The sequence below is a fragment of the Choloepus didactylus genome, chromosome 3 (assembly GCF_015220235.1).
Source record: "Choloepus didactylus isolate mChoDid1 chromosome 3, mChoDid1.pri, whole genome shotgun sequence".
NCBI lineage: Eukaryota > Metazoa > Chordata > Mammalia > Pilosa > Megalonychidae > Choloepus > Choloepus didactylus.
The window spans coordinates 157,616,671-157,636,776 of NC_051309.1; the positions used below are offsets into that span (position 1 = coordinate 157,616,671).

The 20,106-nt window shown below is 34.4% G+C and overlaps 1 protein-coding gene across 8 annotated transcripts in view; it reads left to right on the forward strand.

Moving 5' to 3' along the window:
* Positions 1-18,176, forward strand: part of LOC119529895 (hedgehog interacting protein) — a 90,953-nt gene extending 72,777 nt beyond the window's left edge. The window contains exons 12-14 of one of the 8 annotated variants that reach the window (XR_005215969.1): positions 9,014-9,162; positions 11,648-16,152; positions 17,605-18,176. Coding sequence is in view for 6 of the 8 variants with exons in the window: in XM_037830733.1 (XP_037686661.1) it covers positions 9,014-9,162; positions 11,648-11,841 (343 nt within the window). In the remaining 2 variants the exon portion in view is untranslated. Of the gene's footprint in view, positions 1-3,158; positions 3,221-9,013; positions 9,163-11,647 lie in introns of those variants that run through there. The other 7 variants (XR_005215968.1, XM_037830736.1, XM_037830735.1 and 4 more) reach the window with 7 other exon arrangements.
* Positions 18,177-20,106: the final 1,930 nt, after the last annotated feature.

Consider the following 20,106-nt stretch of genomic DNA (forward strand, 5'->3'; position numbering starts at 1 on the left):
TTTAAATGCACTCTGATAATCCATGCAACTTTATATAGAGCCTACCGTTCTTTTAAAATAAAAAACAATATAGAATGATTTATCTAAAAAATATCAGTAAGATCATATTATTTTAAAATGTTTCCATAAGACTTTTAATAAATGATGTATGGTGACAGCATATAAAGGAATTTTCTGCTTTATACTAATTGAAATCTCTCTTAAACTATCAATTTTGAATAATGGAATATCACCACCTACAGTAATTGCATAAATTGCTATGAAAACTTGATTGAATTTCCACTTACAAACATTATTCATTAAAAAAGATACAAAATGGAGAGTATGAATTTAGTAATGCATATGTTCTACAAAATGAGACTTGGTTGTTAAAAGCTTAAAAGCTTTTTTTTTTTAATTCCCAGGGTTTTGCCCCCTGGGACAAGGGTGAATTTCTGGTATTTTTAGACCCTCTGAATATCTTATATATTTTTGAAGGCAGTGTATCATTAGATATTGCAGTACCTGAGACAAAGGCAGATTTAATTTTGCATTAGATATGTCGGAAAAAGTCATGCAAATTTTGTGAGAAGATATTTTCTAAAAGAAGGTATAGTTTATTTTTTAAACTCCATTTTAGTATCAATTTTTTTTACTAATTCATTTCAGTTGAGTTAAAAAACTTGTTGCTTAAATGACTTCTTATTGTTGACATTGTCAAATGAATCAAGAGTATATCATCAAAATTTGGGAATTTGTCACCATAACAACATTCTCCAAGAAAATTTAAAATGACCTTTTTTTGCTCTTTTAAACAGACACTTGCTTCAAATTTTTCCTCCCCCTTTAAAAGATTTAGTAGTATTTAAAATTTCCAGGCTCATATAATGTAAAATTAAAACACTGGTAGATCTAGGGCTTTATAAATAGGAAAAAGAAGATAAGGATTTCTCTTAGATGATTTCTGGATGAGAAATACTCTAGACTTTCTTTTGAATTATGTTATAATCAAGCTTTTATTTATTTGCTATATGTGTTAATATTGCATGTTACTATCCTGAATTAATTTTGTCTCAATAAAAATGTATGTATTCAGGAAAAAAGTCACTGGTTGAATTAAGTTATATTCTTACCTATATTCCCAGTTACTGGCATTTCTTATTAATGCCAAATACAACATTTTTATCAGTTATGATTTATGAATTAAATTTTTAAGTTAAAAAATAGATCTTGAACATAAAATTTTGAACAGAATTTATTCTCTTCTTTATATTAGGAAGTAATGGTATTGACTTTTTTGAGCGTAGAATAATTTTTCAGTTTTTATTTTTTACCAAATTGGAATGAGTAGAAATATAATCCAAGATTATATTTAATCCAAGATTATCCTTTAAGAAGGTTATTTTTATTTTAATTCAAGGCAGTACCCACATTTTTGAAAAGTTAGATAATATAATGCTACCTGAGATAAATGACACTTTGGGACAAAAAAATTTTTGCCCAAACATTGTATATTATAAATTGCCAAATTAATGGTCCACAAGGCTATGGGTACTGAGGTGGGTAAAACTCACTATGATTTGACATCCAAGTCCAGTCTGTTCTGCTACAGCATGATTTTCTTTAACACCAATTGGCTAATGTATAAAAGAGAATATCTGCATAACACATAAGTAGTGTTGCTTCTCTTAAGCAAGCATAGCCAGAATAGCATAAAGAGAATTATAAAGAAAGGAACAAGCCCTCAGTCCACCTCTTGCACTAGCAGAAAGAGCCTTCTCAGCTCAGTGTTAAGATAATTAAAAATTAGTGCGTGCACTGGGTTTCCCTCACCCAGGAGGCATCCCTCTAGCCTCGCATGCTGTATACAGGTTGCACTTCCTCCTGAGTTGAGCACTCTCCACCATCTCCATTTTGTTTTTATGTTCCTCATCTCCCCTGAGTAGCTTCAAGCTGCACTGCCTTGAGCTGCTTGCTGGGTTTGCTCAAACTATTTCACAAGGTACTGAGTTTTATTTTTGTTAGTAGTTTAGTTACAGAGTTACATAGATCTTGAGGAATCTGCCCCAACCTTATTTTTCCCATTAGCCCTGTTATTTGCAGTATACGATTTTGTGGAATGCAAGCAAGATTTTTCAGGAACATGTACATTGAATTAAAGTAGAAATTCTGTTTTTCTGTATTCACCACTGATAATTATAGTTGACCAATTTCTGAACCTAGGAAATTGCAAACACAATACAACAAACACTTGAGGCAATTTAATAAAACTGGGCTTTTTCTTTTTGTCTAAATGCTGATGAAGTTATCCTCTAGTTTCATTAATCATTTCTCCTAGGTTTTCCCTTTAGAGAATACATAACTTTTCATTTCCTGAGTTAATATTCATTAACAGATGTTGAATAAAGAAGATCCACCCATATAAGATCCACGCACATTGTTTAAATTTAGGTATATGGTGGTGGTGGTTAGAGAGTAGATTAAAAGAGACTCAGTTATGGGTACCTGGCTTCCTTCTCCATAGAATAAGAGGACTATTTGAGCGGAGAGAACACTGGGCTAGGAAAGAGCCCCAAACTATGTGTAACTATCAGTATGAGAGCCATTTAATCTCTCCATACATTTTCTGATCTTTTATATTATTTTCTTTAAGTTTTAAGATTTTTATTATTTATTTATTACTTACTAAGGTTACATCTTTTAACTATAGAACAAAATTAAGTGGGTATTTGTGAAATTTCTGATAATCTCATTAGCACGGGGCCTATTAGCACTGCACAGCCAAACCCATGGCCCTCTTCACCAAGCTGCCCCTTACCTCTTCTTCCTTTGAGTTGAGTTCCAACTCAATCCCAAGCTTTCTAGATTCTAAAATCAATCAACTCCATTTCTTATTGGGCACATGCTCAAGACTGTTGAATCCCAGAAGACTTCAAAGCGAAGACACCACTGGTCACAGAGAAGCAGCCATAGCCCAGGTCCATTTTTTCAGCATGTTTCAGAACAGAGAAATACAGTAGTTCAGGGCACTCTTAAGGAATAAGATAGAACACAGACTTTACCCTGTCCTGAATTAGAACTTTACAAATATATAGTATAACTAAAAAAATTAATATGGTACATAATGTATTCAGTTCAGAGTTATTCTTGAATTTAAGCTCTATTTCTCTTTACTCCAGTATCAAGATTACTCAAGACATATAAAAAATATTTCTGCAGCCTACGTATGATATAATATAAAGTAAGTAATTCCTTAAAAGTGAAATGAAAACAGTGGTTCTTAACAACATTAAATTTCTTGATGCTCCTTGAAAAATACTGTCTGGAAATTTCTCTTGTAGTCAATGCCATCAAGTTCCAATGAGATCAGTATTGCCTGGTTACACCAGAATAGATTCCATTTTCCCTGTTCTCCTACCTGGAATATGAGTGTGTTAGGAATGTATAAGATTCCTTTCTGCCAGATTGAATGTGGTGAAGGTATTATCATTTTACCAGCCACTGCTACAAAATGGCCGTGTGTAGTCACAAAACATGCTGTAAGTTGGTTGGAATGCAGAATTCGACTTGCTCCTCATGGGTAAACTGACACTGAATAAAATGTTGACAAGTTCAGGATAAATTCAGTGAACATGCAGACTAACAAAATTACGAGGGAAAAAATCAATTGATGTACTGACCTCGCAAAAGGGCACTAGCATGAATATTAAAAAGATGACAGACTACACTAGTGTTTATTCCTATGCCTTAAACTATACAGGTGGGAAACAGTAAAATCTAATACAGCCTGAGAAATTTTTCCCCTCCTTATCCTTTCTTAGGTAGGAGTACTGAGTACTGGTGTTAGAAATAATGAATGGTTAGGGATTACCAGAGTATATCAAACTGCTTACAGGGTGAGGAATTCATTAAATCACGGGCTGTGTTGTGGCGTATGAAGACGGCCTCCCTGTGCAGATGCCCCATGCAGTCATGGGCGTTCATAGCCTTTTGCACTTGGAAGCACCCGAACTAACTGATTAGTTGTTGTATTAATTGCTACTGGTTGGGAAACAGCCCTGTTTTAGAATGGCGCTTCTTCAACTTGAATGTGCTTGCGAATCACGTTTAATAGATTCTGATTCTGTATGCCTGGAATGGGGCCTGAGATTCTACATTCCTAACTAGCTCCGAGTGTGCCCATGCACCACGCTGTGAGTAATGAGAATATAGACTTATCAGTTTTTCATAACTCATAAGAATGAGAAGAAACATGGAGGACAAATAGTTTGTTAAAGATTGCAGTTGCAAGGGAACACTTTTTCACATGTCCCAATATGAACATAAATAAGAGGCAAGACAGTTCTTATATCACCTTACCCCTTTCTACAGATTACCATCTAAGACAGCTGTAGAATTATGACATCTTCTAAAACCTCCAATGAGTCAGGATTTTATAAATAAGTATTACTCATCATCTATTTATCTTGTTTTCCAATAATATAAATTTAAAATCTGGACCCCTAACAAAAATTTCAAAATGGGCCCCTTTACTTTTTGGAAAAGTCCAGGTAGGGAGATTTCTGTAACACTTAGCCTGCTTTGACAGAGTTTATCCCAGTACTTCTCGTTTATTGATGTACTCACTCATTTGTTAAATTAAATGACAGTAAATTGAAACCACCCATCATGCCACCACCCATGGACCTCCACCATTGGCCCTAGCTATTCACAAAAAGTCATCACATATTATGTGTGTTATAAATTACTTCTGCTTCTCAGCTTCTTCTTCTGTTATTTCAAGAAAGTATTCAAACTTTTATACCAGTACACAAAGTCGGCCAAAGTAGATTTCTAAGAAAATGTCTTAAATTTCTGAAAACAATGCTTTATGTATTAAAGAATGTTGAGCAGCTTTCTACACTAGCCCTTTAGTTTTTCATTATTCATTATGTGTGAATGGATTAGGAAATATGTTTTTCCGACTTAAATTAAGTTTGAGGGCTGTGGACATAGTCGTCACCAAATGGGCTCAATATATTCTTTATTATAGGCCTAAACACCCTCTGGGATAAGTTTTGTATTTTGAAAGCTACCTCTGATTCCATTCAGTCGAGCTAAGGGCTCAAAAGCTAAAAAAGTAATTGTTTAAAGAAAAGCAAGACTATTTGAATGGTTCCTATTGGACCACACAATAAAAGGCCAAATTTTCCAGTCCAATAAAAATAAGCATGAAAAATGAGAAAATACATCACATTTCAAGGTGGCGATAATAACAAAATCTGGATTTACTTGTTTCATTCCCTTTCTTTTCTTCTCATTCCACATAAAAGGGGCCTTATTCTTTTAAATAGAAATGAGAAATGTGAACAGAAAAGAAAAGAAAGTGTGGAGGGGGGTTATTGATATCACCAAAAATCTTTGTCAGGCTTTACCAAATACATTAATAGAAAAAATGAATTTATATGTTGACTTAATACCTATCTGGAAGAGAAAGTAATCGTATTTCTTAATGTCATGCTTTGATTGACTTCTGAGCCTTTGTTTATTTGCTGTGGTTATAGTTGGTATAAAAATGTTTCATTTAAAATGAATTCGACCATGCCTTAGAAAACACTTGTAAGATTTGAGTTCATGTGGGCAATAGAAATACAGTGTTTTTAGTTTTATGCTTATAATGTAAAAGAATAACAATTTGATTTTAATGATATCATCCCCTAATAGTCCATCTATTTCTAATGTCTTTACCCAATAACAGAAAAGAAACCCCTTTTACAAATTCCATATTCTTATTAATTTCATTTATTCAGCAGATTTTTATTAATAATCTTCCATATTCTAGGCACCCTTATTATGTCCTGGGAGATACAAAAGAACAGAGGGAAATATTTGTCTTCATGGAGTTTATATTCCAGAAAATGTATTTGAGAAAATTAATACAATATTCAGTCAATAAAATTTAATAAGCATTTGTTGAATTGAATGCCTATACAGTATTTTCCTAGCTGCTAGCAATATAAGTAGTTTGATGAGATAAAATAATTTGGTGACCTAACTGTCATTTTCTCTCTATAACATCCCTTGAACCTAAACTAATTGCTTCCTCGTCTGTATTTCTGTGATGTTTCGTACACACCCGTATCACACTGCATTACTTTTGTGTTTGCAAGTCTATCTTCCCCACCATGGTCACCACGGACCCTGCTTTGTTTGTGTCTTATCTCAAAGAAGAACACAGTACTTGCCCAAGTAAATGTGTGGACTTGAAGAGGATTGAATATATAACTTATGCCCTTGGAAAACTTTCATTTCAGGGAAGAAAGGAAAAGGGAGATAGAATAATCTCCTTAAAAGAAGTGAAGCCTCATAAGAGATAGGCCTCCTTTTGTGTAAATTTTCATGTTAAGTGATCTACAATAGAATAATTGTTTAAAAGAGAGGAAGAGGACTTACTTAACATGCTAAGTGAGGACTGTTAGTTATCAATTTCATAAAAGGAAAAAATATAACTTTCCCAGGTGTTTAAATAACAACTTAAGAGAATCAGAATAATTATATATGACAGTCACACAGTCTTACGTAAGCTAAAACAAGTCCAAGTATGAGATAGTTACATCAACAGATAAATAGGCATTCAATCTTTGGCAAAAAGCAATTTAGAATTCTCTCCATAAGTAATGAACATGTTCTAAAATTGATTGTGGAGATGAATGCACAACTAACTATATGATGATATTGTGAGCCATTGATTGTATACTTTGGATGGATTGTGTGATGTATGAATATACCCCAGTAAAATTGCATTAAAAAATAATTCCCTCCATAATATGAGTTTCCATAAATTTGAATGTTTGGTGAAAAATAGTCAAAGCATCTAAGAAGAGGATCAATAGGAAAACAAGGATCAGATACCCCAACCTGAAGAAATGCACTTCAGTATTGGATTCCTATTCATCATATCCTCATTCCTTTTTCCAGTACACACTCTGCCTCAGTCAACATCTTTTTACTGTTGTTGCTGTTTAACTGAATTCACCTACATTCTTGATCTAAATGGTATCTTCTCTTTAGTTTCATCTCATTGAGCAAAACCACCTTGTTGAGTAGTGTTATGAGCTATGTGCCTGCAAATTTTGCATGACATAAAACATGCAATACATTTTTGACACACTCTACTTCTGGGTCTCTTTCCTTAAATGAGACAGAAAGAGGGTGAATGAGTGAGTAAAAAATACATATAGTATAAACAAAAATGCATACAGATTCTACATTACCAGTCACTAGTAAAATTAACACAATACTTTTCTTATTGAATGACACTTAGTAAATGATCATAAATGGTGACTAAGAATAACTCCAGGGCTACTGAAAAACTGCCCTTCAGGTGGTCAAAAATGCCACCATCATCTTACAAACAAAAAAAAAACTTTATGTGCGGAAGAAACAGAGCAGACTTCGGGTACTGTACAGCAGCAACAAGGTCAAGATAATGTCCTTGGTTTTGTTGGCATACCCATTTAACATGCCCTCTCCCTTACCCCACCCCACCTCTCTCCCAGAAAAAAGACTCCCTTGGAAAATATTTGTTAATGCTTTCTGAATGAAAATATGCTTAGTCTATAGAATGATTTAAAGATCTTTCACATAAATTGACCATTTCCAGATTTATGTTAGAGATTGAATAGATTTAAGGGAGTTTTCTGAATTGTCATGCTACTTGCAAAACACAGTAGTTTCAACGTAGAGTGGGACTTCTTTTGAGAAGAGCTGGAGAAGTCGCTATACATTTAAATATGGTGTTGAGTCACTGTAGCAACAGCCTGAGGTCAGGTCCCAAATTATCATCACTGTTCACATTGCCATAGGGACATAGCAAGGTAACCTAGCTCAAGAAAACTGAGTCTACAGGGCTTAATTACTTCACTTATCTCAGACAGCTATATAATTTACCTCTGTGGTGGTTTTGACCTATAATTATCACCCTCTTTGTTAGGGTACTTAAGGCATCTGCACAACTGCTTTGGCCGTCCTGATGGTGGCAATTTGACTGGTGATGAAAACATCTTGTTTACATTCCTTAGCTGAAAATAGTCTTTTCACCACACTGTGGCACAAGTAACAGTGACCGTTAGGAAAAGTGCCACTGCAGGTTTTCCCAAAGATTTGGTAATGAATAGTTGTGACTGATGATTCCAGCCTGAGCTAACCTGAATGACAGCATCTTGGTTCAAAAACAGAACCATAAAAATTTTCAAAAGGTATCTTTGGTTCTTCTATGATTAATGGCATTTGTAGATCAATTTTAAAAAAGTGTTTTTACAGTGATTTTTTACATTGCAAGCAAGATTTTGTTTGTTACTATTAGCGTTTTTTTTTTCCTTCATAGCAGGACAAAATCAAATTAAAAATATATATGTATACATATACATATATGGATCTTTCTTTACATGAAGATTTAAAACTTTGAATCAAAAGAGTATGCACACATAATATGATGATGACCCTGTAGGAAAAACCAGACTGAAATAATTGTCTCTAAAGAACTGTAAAATTGAAACAAAAACTTTTTCCAAAGTTTTTTAGGTTACAGTGCTCATTTTGATAAATACCTTCAATTTGGTGAACACCCTGTGATACTGCTAAATATGCCAATAAGTGAAACCTTTGTCAGAGACTAGGCCTAAAACTTTCTGTAGATCTGGAAAAAAGTTTTTAAAATATCTATACATCTTTTTTTTTTTAATCGCAATTGCTAGAAATTCTTAGCTTCCAAATGTAAAATATATAATTAAACATATTTTTAATCAATGAATTTCGTTGACGATAAAGTTTCTTAGAATGTTTAATATGTTCCCTTTGGTTCAAAACTGGATAGTTTATTTCCCAACTGGTGTGTATTTTCAACTCTTAGAAATTTGTAAATCTTTCTGAGCCACTTAAAAAAATTCTCTTTGGGATGTGAGACACGTGATTTGTAAGCTATGAAATAACTAGATTTCTTTCCATTATTGATTTTCAACTCAAATACGTGTTTAACCGTGGTCTTTTTCTGCAGACCTTTGATGCCTGAGGAATGCAGAGCCGCGGCACAGCCTGCCCAGACCTTGACGTCGGAGTGCTCCCGACTCTGTCGAAACGGCTACTGCACCCCCACGGGAATGTGCTGCTGCAGTCCAGGCTGGGAGGGGGACTTCTGCAGAATCGGTCAGTATTGCTCTTGTGACCAGCAAAGTCTGGGCAGGGGATAATCCTCATGGACTCAAGCATCCAACAGCAGTTATTTCTTTTAGAATTATCCAGTGCTGAAAATTGTTTAGCCACATATAATAATAATGCCTAGTCTTTCTGGACTTGTCAATGAAATTTTACCCACTTTCTTAATGTAAATTATTGACTTATGTAAGTTAGTCATAAACATAAAAGGCCTTTAAATTATTGTGTCCTTTCAAAAATTAAAAATACGCAAACAGTGCAATTGATCATCTCTGGTGCGCTCCGTCCTGATGTCAGAGAGCTCAGAATAGCCAATGACACAGGGTTTGCAAAGCCCCTAAGTGCAAGCATTTTGCAGACACCCCATAAATGCACTCTCTGACTTAACTACTTTCTTTCTTGCTATCACACACTGAAAACTGGGTTTTTCAGTAAATGTTATTAAATCAAAAAGGAAAATGCAACTATCTAAAGACACATTATAAGATTTTTAAAAAATTTTTTGCTATTCCGTTGTGAACTATCAACTTGGTGTGCGGCTACTCAGAGAGGGCAAAAGAGATTTATTCCAGGGTTGTTCTATCCTCAAATTTAAGATTTCCTCCATTACTTGGAATAATGTTTAAACTATACTTGGTATGAAGAAAAGTTAGATAAATTTAGATACCTAGTACATGCTGAGAATCCATTTTCAAAAACCATCATATACATATTATTTAGAAAGGCTTTTGATCTCTGCTATTTCATGTTAAAATACCTCTTCCAATGAAAGTTGAAGTCTAAAATTAATATTTAATATTATTTTTAACCCATAATTATACCTTTTTGGGTCTAAAGATATATATTTTTTCAAAAAATTATAAGCATAACTAGCCACAATTAGAAGAGTCAAATATACAGTGTACCTTTTAAGATTACATTGCTTCATTACTAATAACATTACATGATGCGGTTACCCACCAAGGAAATAGCTATTAACAATGAAAACTCAACAGAAATTATGTAACTGCATTATTTATAGCATAGGCTTATATTGTATTGACTCATTCTCTGTCTCCCTTTTCCTTCAATTCCAAATAATTGAGATTCAAATTTAGCATTCAAATCTAATAGTATTTTAATTCCTGATTATATATCTTTCCTCTGCTTTCTTTGATCTTTGATGCCTCACAATAACTCTTTCTGTTTCTTCTATTAGTGTTCTGTTTTATTCCTTACTTTGCATTTTGCCCAACCTCTTAAGTCAACTCATCAGTTAACAAATATTTATGAGTACCTTCTAGAGACAGTGTGTTTGAAATTATTTTGAATATAGGTGGCATTATACATACCTTAATACATATTAATAATAATATGTGATATAAACAAAAGTAGACATGTTTTCTTGGAGTTAACATGAAGTTTTATTTCATTAAAGTACTTTTATCTTTCCATTAAATCAAATTTAAATAGTTTGAGTATATAAGACAAACCAGGACCATTTCTATGTTATGTATATTTTACCACAATTAAAAATAATTTTTAAAAGTAATCTGTTGATGATAGTTTTGACTCATGCAAGAACTTTATTTATATATCCACAGTTTACTTTTCTTCCCCAGATTTAAAAAAGAAAGAAAAATAGCCTATGTCTTTTCTTCTTATTCTTTTTCAGTCCCAGATCCCCTGAATTTTGATTAAGACATTTGAAAAGTGAAAATGACCCTATCCCTGAAAGTATAAAGGAAATGTATTTAAGGAATTTGATTCTGTAAACAGTGACTGCACTTCCCAGATTTATCCTATCAATAAAAGACGATTAATTTATATACCAAATTTTCTACCTCCATCTCCCTTTAGCAGTAAATCTTTACATTCCTCACTAACATTGTGCTGGTAAAAATTCATTTATGAAGAGATTCAGTGATGAGTAGAATAACCCTGAAAAGGATTGCTCAGATCATCCTTTGCTTGCTGATGGCCCCGACCCCAGGAATGGGCTTCAAAGTGTAATCAGTGAAGGAAGCACACAATCCTAAGCCCCCTGGGAGCCAGGGCAGGGGGGGAATTCAAGGGCACCCACAGGATGGATATTCCATCTAACCAAATCTAAAACTGACTGCTCCTTTCTGTTGGCTGGAGATGTTCCAGCCAGTGGGCCTCCCTCTCAGGGCGGGTCCTTCCCATGATGAGATCCTACCCTGGTGGAATGGGAACATGGAACTGCTTGGAAGCCCTCTATTGGAAGTGTCCCAGTGGAGCAGACATTTGAAAGAACTGAAGTCTTCCATTCTCTGCTGAGTTCTGACCCCAAATAATTGTGGGTCTGGAAGCCTTCTCCACACCTTGTATATATTACCTTTTGGATCACTCTGTGACTGTCTTCCTCATCCTTTCTCTCCCTTCTCTTACTCATCAAGTATTTGTTGGCCTCATACTATGTGCAGTTTCTGACCTATAGAATGAAAGTGACTTTATGCTCTTGTTTTTCTCCCAGCCAAATGTGAGCCAGCATGTCGTCATGGAGGTGTCTGTGTTAGACCGAACAAGTGCCTCTGTAAAAAAGGATATCTCGGTCCTCAGTGTGAACAAGTGGACAGAAACATCCGCAGAGTGACCAGGGCAGGTATTCTTGATCAGATCATTGACATGACATCTTATTTGCTGGATCTAACAAGTTATATTGTATAGTTTCTGGGACTGTTTGAATATTCCTTTCCAGTGGGCATTTATTTTTTTATCCTATCATTAAAAAGAAAGACTGTTATCCTGCTACACACTCCTGTGATTTCATTTTCTTTTATTAATTTAAAAATAATTTCCAGAAATGTGCAGATCCTGTGTGTGTATGTTGGCACATTGTTCACATATGCACGTACACACACTCACAACCCCTGTAAGCGTGGTTGCATACCAGATGGATTTTAAATATATATATATTACCTTGTGCTGAGTAATTTACACAGATATTCCACTGTAAATTGATATTGGAATTTTTATGTCACCAGAAGTGATTATTTGACTTCCCAGGAATTTTCTGTCTGTAATCACTAAAGTCAACTTTAATGGGATTTTGAAACATTGCTGTGCAATCTGATGGATTTAATTTTTTTAAAAAAGGCAATATTTTTATATTAAAGGACTGTAATATAGATAATGTTTCAGAACTCCCTGGTGAATTTCTAAATGAGCAATTTGGTGTGAAATTGTGATCTTCATTTTTATCAATGTATCCAATTACAGAATGTTATGCACTTACCTTTTTATTGGCAGAGAAATCTGGTTCCTCCAGCGAATCTCAAGATGGTTTTAAGTGTTTTATAATTAAATCGAACAGCATATTTTAAAATCACTCTTCCTAAAAGGTCTGCTTTTATTTTATTGTATATTTTATTTAACAATAGGCACTGGGTTTGTGTTACATATTTATATTTTTTATTTTATTTTTATAATATAGACATCACCTAGATGAAACACCTTTACCCTGTCCTGTAAAATACTAAAGTTACATTTTTCACCAACTTAATTGGAAAGAAGGGGAGTGAGAAAGCAGTCTTTAATGTGCTCTGGATCTAATCTAGCAATGTATCCTTGTGCCAACTTGTAATCATTAACGATGGATGAAAAAGCAAGAAAACAACCAATTCTTATAAAATTCCAGCATTAAACATTTGTAAAGTGCTTTTTACCATAGCAAGACTGTCAGAGTATATGTGATTAGAATGTTGCAAATTTCGCACTGAAATGAGCCTCACTGGAGAAGAGTTCATTCGTTGTGAACAAATCTTGGCTATGTCAGCTATCGCTTGTACAAACTTCTTAATATAAGAATTCTTGCCAAATATGACAATGTATATGTTCCTTCAGAACACAATGAAAATCCTCTTTGGTTAATGTATCAATAAATTTTCTGTAAATGTTCTGTTCAGGTTTTTAAAGAAATGTCATGTTCTAACTTAAAACTGCAGAAAGTCTGAAACTGTAGAGCTTTTCTTAATGGTTTTCGAGGCCAGTTCTCCATATTTGGATTATAACAAACGATATGGCTTCTTTGCACTACTGAAATAGCCCATCCACTCATTGATAAGTGCAGACTCACTAGAGTTGTTCTTATTCTTCTGTAAACATCTGTTCCTCCAGAATCTAAGTCATAGAGTAGCATAGATGATAACAATGTAAGCTGACTTTTCCAAACCTGCTTCTTACCTTTAGGAATATGAGTCCCAATTAAAAAAAAAAACAAACAAATCTTATAGATAGTATTTATTGTTTTAAAGTGAGAGATTTGCAATTAAAGCATGCTAAGAATTTAGAAACCAATTTAGAAAGATTGGTTAAATACACTGCCCTTGTCTTCCATATATGATTGCTTAAGTTTCAAGTGACCTCATGCCAAATGGAAATGGATTGAGAAATCTTGGTTCAGTGCTTAGTGAACAATAGCCTGCATTAAAAAGTGCATGCATAATTTTGCACAATTTAGATTCAATTGACAGTCTATTCAAAGAAGTCTCAGGATTAAATGAGCATGGAGACCAAATTGCCCTCTTACCCCAGAAAAGGGGTGGTCCCTTCTAGTCACACTAACACTTCATTGGCCCAGCAGTGTGACAAATCTTGCAATGCACCCTGCAGTAGCCTGCATCTGTAGGTTAATAGCAGTCTTTTGTCTCCATTGCTTTCTCTTCATAGCCCTTTTACTGAATTCCATCACAGAAAGTTTTACAATTAAAAAAAAAAAAATGTCCTGACAACCATTTTTGTAAATGGACTTTACCATCTAATCGTCCCTTATTCAACGTGGGTGACATTAACAAAATGTGAACTTCTTGTGAGGGAGCCAGCTGTCTCAATCTGTCAAATAGTGCAGTTTTATTACACGTTCTCCTGTTCATAGTTTCACTGAAAACAATAAGGATACTGCTATATATACAGCAAAATTTGAAAAAACCCAGTGTTTCTTCTTGCATCTTTAATCTTTCCATCTCTTCCCCATAAAAAAAGAGGTTTTGTTGTCATAAGTCCTACTATTTAAAAATATTTATATTAAATTGGCTAGACCCTGATTTTTTTATACAGACCTTTCCTAAGAGAAAGGGTTTCAGATGACTTAGAAAAACATATGAACCCCAGGTGTCATTGCCTTTTCTATTGTGAGTTTTTAGAATAAAAGACTAAATTCTTCTAAAAAGAAGATAGCAACATCCATGGATATTAAACCCAAGCAAAGAAAGTAAAGTCACTGGAGTCATTTCTTTATGTTCTTATAAGAAAAGTAGATAGCAATGGCTAATGCATGGCAACATATTTTGAACTCAGTGGTCAATTCAAGTATATATTTGACCTTTTCTTTCAAGTGGACTTTTCAAATACCTGACTGAGAATTATCTAAATTAAGTAATTTATGATGAGGGGCAGGTAGGCATGGGTAAAAAAAAGTATGAGTTAGGGAAAAGTAATTGTTTCATCATAGGGAAGGCAACATTTTCTGTTTACAAAGCACACAACCTAAAACGGAAAAGAAATGTCCTTGGTGTGAATGCTGATGTGTGAGATTAAGATGAAAATTAAGTAATAGAAAGATGTATACTATTAGCCCCTTGTTCATTCTAGAGCTTAAGCTTTGAGTATCAGTTGGACATCAAATGAAGTTATGGTAGTAATCAAAAATTGGAACTAACCTCTCTACCACTGCTTCTGCCAAACTCTTGTCCTGAGTTAATCAAACTTCGTTTTCTTGCCAGTTATTTAAAGTAATGAGAAGAAAACAGAATTGTCAGATGATTAAAACGACAAGAAGGGAAGATTTAAGAAATTCAAGTGACAGCAAAACATGCCTCCATCCATGCCTTGTCTTCTTGGGATCTTGTTTCTATGTGGCCATTATGAAACATCTTTTATCACAGTGAATACTCAGTATTCTCAGATTAATGAGCTATCTCGTAAAACAAAAGAACAAAGAAACGTTGATATACAGAATATACACATCCTAAATAGAAAACCATTCTCATTTTCATTTTTATATTTCAGAGTAGTCACTTTGTCCCCATTTCTTTCTTTGAAAATAATTACATAATAATGTATTAACACCTTGTGACCCATTTGTTTTTGATAATTTTTTTTTAAATCACTGAATCATAAGCTATTCAGCAAACCTACAAGGTGTAAAACGTAAGGAGAAATGCAATTGCTCAGGTTTTTCAAAGTATACATTTAACTTAAACTTTTATCAGTCTAACGCTCTGTTAATGCTCTTAGCTTGGAAACTTAAAGAGAAACTAAGCCCACATTTCTGAAAGGAAAATAAGGTGTACCATAGACAGTTGTAGTTGACTTATCAACAAAGTAAGTAAAGTTTCTAAGCTCTCTGTAGAATATTATCTATGATACCTATTTCCTGTCTCTGTGTTTACCCCCTCCCACTCTCCCTCTCTCTTTCTCTCTCCCTTTCCATATATCCTTTTTCCTTTAAACCCCTTCCCTCTCCTCCATTTATGTTGGTTTTGACTAAATAGACATGCCCTCAGCATCCCCATAATGAAGGCATCCTTGGGTAGGTTGTCACCGATTTTGCTGGTTATAATCTTTTCTTTATTTTCCTGAAAAATACCCTCTGCTGGTGCCACATTTGCTCAGAGTCTATATCATGAAGGATAAGAGACAAATACCAGCATACCAGACTGATCTACTACTGTCATTGAAAGAAGCAACCAGAAGCATAAATGACTGCCAGTCCCAGTGTCTGATTCAGCTGGTGTTCTGCCACAAGTGCACACTGTGTCTACAGGAAAGATCCGGAGAAATCCCTATTCAAGAACTTGGCCTAACAGTAGGGAAAGTTAGTAGCTATTTCCTACCCAAGAAACAGCCATTTCTATGGAGTCTGTTTTGAAGATTATTCTAAATCTGTGAGGGAAAAAAAAAGTATTCCCTCAATGGAGACTTCAGAATCTTCTTTCCCTCACCCCTGAGATGAGATGTGAACTTGCAGAGAACTCAGACGTAAGTCCCAAACCCAGAAAATGTTCACATTTTCATTATTACCCCCAGGCTGTCGGTGGGCGTATTCCTGTGAAGGATGACAATAACGGCAGAAAAATTCCTCTGTAGAATATCTGAAAAGAAATATATAAATTTGCTACTTTACCTTCTTTCTCTTCATCACACCAATGTGAATTAGCCACACCTCCAATAATTAATATGATGTCAAGGAAGGTAGGAAATCCAAGAAGAGAAGGATTTTGATTTTAAAAATACTAACGGCTCAACCATGGAGCCTGCCAAAAGCTAATCCTAGCCAACTTCAACACTTCTTTCTTTTAAACATCTCTAAATAAGTTTTGGCTATTGCCTTACCATAATTATTTAGGAGAGAAAGATATATTCATGGGATTGTGAAGAACTGTTATAGTCTTGTTTTCTTCCCAGTCATAATGATGGTTTTCTTAGCTGCTATAAACAGATTTATTCAGTTATCAGGTTAGCACTTTCTTAAATTCTTCATTAAATATGGACCCAAGATATGCACATCATATACCTTGCTTCCCCATTTGTAGGTCATATGTGTCAGTTGAAAACAGAAAACATAAATAACGGATCCCTTGCATCAACATAAAGCCTTAGGCCTAAAACTTGTTAGTGCTTTTTTCTTAGCCAGACCACACTTTGACTTTGCACCAAAATATAGTCAGTAGTTTCTATCCACATGAAGAAGGTGTGATTAGGTTTGGTGGGGGGCAATGCCAAAAATGTATGGTGAAGGATGTTTCTTTACCTCATATTTTAAAAATCTAAGACATGATTTTCCTAGAATAAATTAAGATTTAGTGTACAGTAGACCCCTTTGAGAAACCAAACTGAGCACCTATGAGATGTCAGATGTTTCCCATAACTCATAATATTCATAGGCGTGTTTAGACATACATTGTACCAAAAGTCATGTGATAACAAGATAAATAATACCCTGGAATTTTTGACACTTATTTCCCTAGGATATGCTGAAGTAGACAATCTAAAATTCTAATCTAAAATTTTAAAAATTATCAAATCAGTAGAATTAATAAGCATAAAAGAAATCTGAAAAAAAAATCACTTTTCTTTTCTGGCTTTATCTCTGACTAATCTTGTCCACCTTTTCGTTTTCCTAGTTGTTCTTTTTTCCTTTAAATGGTTGACAGTAGAGCAGTTTGTCCATAACCTTACTCAACCAATCCATGCTTGGATTTCTGTTAATAAGAGGCAGAAGGCTGAGGAAGCACATAGTAAAATTAGGTACAAGTGTGAAGAAGCAGGATAATTGGGATTTCTAAAAATGTTCTTCTGAAAACAAACAGGCAAAGTCATTGGCTCAAATAATCCCTCAGAGTTTGAACTAATCTGATTTATTTGATCAAGAATAATTTGATGGCAAGTATAATATAATATCTTCTCTTTCATCCATCTTCTATTATTCAGCTATCCGTCTCTTCATTCATTCAACAAATATTTACTGAAGTCCTTGTATGATTTTATGCTATAGAAAAGGCAAGGAAGTTTACAACGAGATTGTGGGACCAGTGGGCATGATGAACATGTTTGAAGCAAAAGACAATAATCACATCCAACCAGCTCCAATTCAGCTCCACAATAGAATCCGGCAGTAATAGTACAGATGGTCTAAAGTATATCTGTGTGTATCTGTACGTGTGCACACACCCATGTATATATATTTATCTATCTGTACAAACACTACATATGTATACACACTATCTTTGTAAAATATAATATATGTATAATGCATATAAATTCTAACAAGTGTATTTGTTATCTTTAAATAGATCAATGTATCTCAAAGTGGTAAATGCTGAGAATTGGTTTTTATTGTTGATCTGTGGATTTAATGATTTTTAGGTGAAAAGGATGTTTAAGTGTATAATTTCTTTTCTTAATTTAATATATTTATGTAAATGCATGCCTGAAATTTGGTTAGATTGGCTGTGTTTTGTGTCCTTTAACATGATCAAATGTATTAAACTTTATCTTATGACCCGGTGTACTACATGTGCTATTTTAAAATTCTTTTTTTATTTTAGAATTTTATAACATTTTTTGTAAATACAAAATTGAAAACATCTTTACATGGTCCATATTCAGACTGATTCTATAAACCCTAATTTAAAAATATTTTATATCCACACTACTTCTTCAAGATAGTCTGGACTTTTGGTCATTTTTCATGTTCTAATTTAAAATTTTTACTCCCCAAAATATATGCAATTGTTAAGGATCAGTTTCATTGTGTTGATATAGTAAGCAGCTGCGAAGATATTACATTGATTTAACTTTATTCCACGTTGTAAATGACTGACATCTAATCCTTTCAAATAAGTATAAATTAGTAAATAAAGAATGTAAAAGAGCTGTTGAGAGTACTGGGTTCCCCAATAGAAGGGAAGAAGCATGTAGCTGGGGAGAGACATGAGAAAAGATAATTGCATGTACCCCAAAGCTTTGCTGACCTTTGCCATTGTTTCCAGTTAACACTATCAAGAGTAGTTGCATAAGGTCTGATCTGCTTTTTTGAACATGAACTTAAAATTTACCAAAATTCTTCAGAAGAGCAAAACGCTTTCACCTAGATCCCCTTTCTTCCTGAAGAAACGCATCTCTTGGAAACAGTGACGGGAAAACCCATTGCACTATGAAAGATGATTATTTTTGAGAGAATAAAATATGTTATAAGGTGCTTACTCACAAAAAGTCCTTGAGCTCAGGTTGCTCCCTAGAAGTTTTAAGTTGGGCAACATGACTCCGTGAAAAATACCTTTAGCTCATTCCTACAGTGGCTCGGGAAGCAGCAGAGTTCTCCGAGGTCCGCCTTTACAGCTCTTAGAATTTGATCATCCTATTTGTTTCCTGTGTGTGTGTGATCTCTCCAACTAGATTATAAGTCTCCTGAGGGCAGTCTTTCACTTTTTTAATCCATGACAGACCTAGAACAGCTCCTACGTATACTTGACCTAAGAAAAATAAAAATACACATTTACAGTCCAGGGATGAAAGTGGCTTCATGCTGTAGCTAATCTCTCTGGCCTCCCTCACTGTCCCTTCTTTGGCTTCTCAGCTCTGCCATCACCAGTTTAACGAATTCCCTGTTAAAGTCCCTCTGTTGTAAACCCATGAAGTGGTTTCTGTGTTCCTTTTTAGATCCTGATTGATTCATTTGTTAATAAGAGTGACCTGGGCACAGATAAGAAGAGAGTTAATGTGGTGGGACTAAGAAGGGGCCGTGATGAGATCTCCTTTAGAACACATTAAGACACTGAGGGACTGACAGATGTTACCTTAGCTCCCAATATGCATCAAGTGAAATGAGGTCAGAGGGATCCTACTTCCAATCTGATACCTCACCTTTAAATTTTTAGGGCAGCTATCAATGGAAAAAGCCATTATCCCCACAACTGTCTCTAAGAATTTTCATAGCTTACATTTTTACTCTTACAACTATCAGCTGCCAGTTTGCCCAGGAGTCTGACAGCTGATATGACAGATATTCTATGAACTTGCTCTTTTACATGAACTTTTTCTAAAGAATTTTTGAGACTAAATGTGCTATTTCCAATGGAAGTGCAATTTAAAATAGCAGCCACACTTAGTATCTCATCAGAAAAAATACAGTTTCTTCCATTTGGGTTCTAAAGAGGCCTCTCTGGAGATCTAAATCCTACCATTATTCAAAGAAATGAGAGGATAAAACAAAGAAAAACAATTTGAATGAAATATATCTTCTGCATTTTCATAAGTTGATTTATATTTGATTTCTATATTTTCTGTGGTTAAAACAAACAGAATTTAAAGGGGGAAAAGAGGGGACAGGGAAAGACAGGGAGAAGCCCAGGTAGTTCCTGACTATAAAACTCTTCTTGGGACTGTGCCAGCATCAAAAACAACTTGAGCTCATTCTTGTAATTTAATAAG